The 3010-nt window shown below is 39.7% G+C and overlaps 1 protein-coding gene across 1 annotated transcript; it reads right to left on the bottom strand.

Moving 5' to 3' along the window:
• Positions 1 to 1619: 1619 nt before the first annotated feature.
• LOC128059893 (olfactory receptor 52E4-like) lies at positions 1620 to 2579 on the bottom strand. Its single transcript, XM_052652157.1, has one exon. It carries the CDS (start codon positions 2577 to 2579, stop codon positions 1620 to 1622), a length of 960 nt encoding a protein of 319 aa, XP_052508117.1.
• Positions 2580 to 3010: the final 431 nt, after the last annotated feature.

Raw genomic sequence — 3010 nt, forward strand, 5'->3', positions numbered from 1 at the left:
AATATAGACCAATGGAACAAGATAGAAAGCACAGATATAAACCCATACACCTATGCATACCTTATTCTTCACAAAGGAAGCAAGAATATGCAATGGGGCAAAGACAGCCTCTTCAATAAATGGTGCTGGGAAAATTGGACAGCTACATGTAAAAGAATGAAATTAGAACACCTCCTAACACCATACACAAAGATAAACTCAAAATGAATTAAAGACCTAAATGAGAGACCAGAAACTATAAAGCTCTTAGAGGAAAACATAGGCAGAACACTCGATGACATAAGACAAAGCAGGATCTTCTGTGACCCACCACCTACAGTAATGGAAATAAAATCAAAAGTAAACAAGTGGGACCTGATTAAACTTAAAGGCTTTTGCATTGCAAGGAAACTATAAGCAAGGTGAATAGATAACCCTTGTAATGGGGAAAAATAATAGTAAATTAAACAATTGACAAAGGATTAATTTCCAAAATATACAATCAGCTCATACAACTCAATACCAGGAAGACAAACAACCCAATCAAATGTGGGGGAAAGACCTACACAGACACTTCTCCAAAGAAGACATACAGATGCCTAGCAAACACATGAAAAGATGCTCAACATCGCTCATTATTAGAGAAATGTAAATCAAGACCTCACACCAGTCACAATGGCCATCATCAAAAAGTCTACAAACAATAAATGCTGGAGAGGGTGTGGAGAAAAGGGAATGCTCTTGCACTGTTGGTGGGAATGTAAATTGATACAGCCACTATGGAAGATGGTATGGAGATTCCTTATAAAACTATGAATAAAACCACAACATCACACAGCAATTCCACTCCTAAGAATATAACCTGAGGAAACCAAAATTGAAAAAAACACATGTATCCCTTTGTTCATTGCCACATTATTTACAACAGCTAGAGCATGTATGCAACCTAGATAACCATCCACAGATGAATGGATAAAGAAGTTGTGGTGCATACACACAATGGGATATTACTCAGCCATACAAAGAGAGCATTTGAGTCAGTCCTAATGAAGTGAATGAACCTAGAGCCTATATACAGAGTAAAGTAAGCCAGAAAGAGAAAGATAAATATCATATTCTAATGTATATATATACAGAATCTAGAAAAATGGTTCTGAAGAATTTATTTACAGGGCAGCAATGGAAAAACAGACATAGAAAATAGAATTATGGATATGGGGTGAGGGGAGGAGAGGGTGAAATGAATGGAAAGAGTAACATGGAAAGTTATATTATCATATGTAAAATAGATAGCCAATGGGAATTTGCTGTATGACTCAGAAAACTCAAACAGCGGCTCTGTATCAACCCAGAAGGGTGGGACGGAGAGGGAGATGGGAGGCAGATTCCAAAGGGAACAGATATATGTATACCTATGACTGATTCATGTTGAGGTTTGACAGAAAACAACAAAATTCTGTAAAGCAATTATCCTTCAATAAAAAAATAAATTTAAAAATATGTAAATTATGAAAAGGAACCACTGAGTTATACACTTAGACGACTCTAAGAAAGGCCAAAGTAATTCCTTACTAACCTTTTCATAATTTCAGTTGGTACCCTGAGAGAAGTACAAGATAAAAGTTAGCCTGTAGAAGTTTTCAACTCTCTAATATATTAGGTCCCTCTTTCTTGGCAAATATTCTCACAACTCTGTTCCAAATTTGCTTCGTCCTGACCCCATAAATGACTGGATTTAAACACGGAGGAACAACCACATACAAATTGGCCAGGAGGATGTGAATGTAATGAGGAACATTTCTACCAAACCGGTGTGTCATAAAGGAGAAAAATGCTGGTGTGTAAAACGCTAAGATGACACAGACATGTGAACCACATGTGCTGAGTGCTTTGAGTCTGGCATCCCTAGAAGGAAGGTGGAAAACAGTTTGTAGGATCTGAACATAGGAGAGGGCAATGAGGAGCAAGTCAAAGATCAGGGTAGCAATGGTAAATAAGCCATAGATGATGTTGACTCTTATGTTAGCACAGGCTAGACGAGCAATTCCCATATGCTCACAATAGGTATGAGGAATAATATAGTGTCCACAGAAGGAAAGTCTTTTGAGAAGAGGACAAAAGGGGATGGCCAGAAGGACTGGCCTCACCGCTGCAACAGAGGCCATGATGGCCACCATTTTGTTGGTGAGGATAGTGGTATACCTCAGTGGATAACAGATGGCGACAAAGCGGTCAATTGCCATAGCCAGGAGTACCCCAGATTCCATGCCTGTATAGGTGTGGATAAAGAACATTTGGATGAGGCAGGCTTCAAAGCTTACCTTCCTATGGTTGAACCAGAAGATGGCCAGCATTTTGGGTATGGTAGAAGTGGACAGACCCAGATCAATAAAGGAGAGAAGAGCCAGGAAGTAGAACATGGGTTGATGAAGGCTCTGGTCTGTCTTGATTACAAACAGGATTGTGACATTCCCTACAAGGGCTATCAGGTAAACAACAAAGAAAGGGAAAGCAATCCATATATGGAAATCTTCCAGACCAGGTACACCCAGCAGAAGGAAGGCAGAAGGATGTGAGGTGGTGTCATTAACAAAGGACATTCTGCTGAAAATTCTTGGAGGATGGTCTGCTTTCTTCTTCAGTATTTCTGGGGAGACATGAGGGAATATATGGTAGTTGTATGTCAATACCACAAAACAATACCAATAGAGTTCGTAAAAACATAATGGAAAAGAATTTTAGTACAATTTTCTCACAGACATTCAGTTCAGTTCAGTTCAGTTCAGTTTAGTCACTCAGTCATGTTCGACTCTTTGCAACCCCATGGACTGCAGCACCCCAAGCTTCCCTGTTCATTACCAACTCCTGGAGCCTACTCAAACTCACATGTATTGAGTCGGTGATGCCATCCAACCATCTCATCCTCTGTCATCCCCTTCTCCTCCTGCCTTCAATCTCTACCAGCATCAAGGTCTTTTCCAAGCAGTCAGTTCTTCGCATCAGATAGCCAAAGTATTGGAGTTTCAGCTTC

This window comes from Budorcas taxicolor, chromosome 15 (genome assembly GCF_023091745.1).
Source record: "Budorcas taxicolor isolate Tak-1 chromosome 15, Takin1.1, whole genome shotgun sequence".
Taxonomy (NCBI): Eukaryota; Metazoa; Chordata; class Mammalia; order Artiodactyla; family Bovidae; genus Budorcas; species Budorcas taxicolor.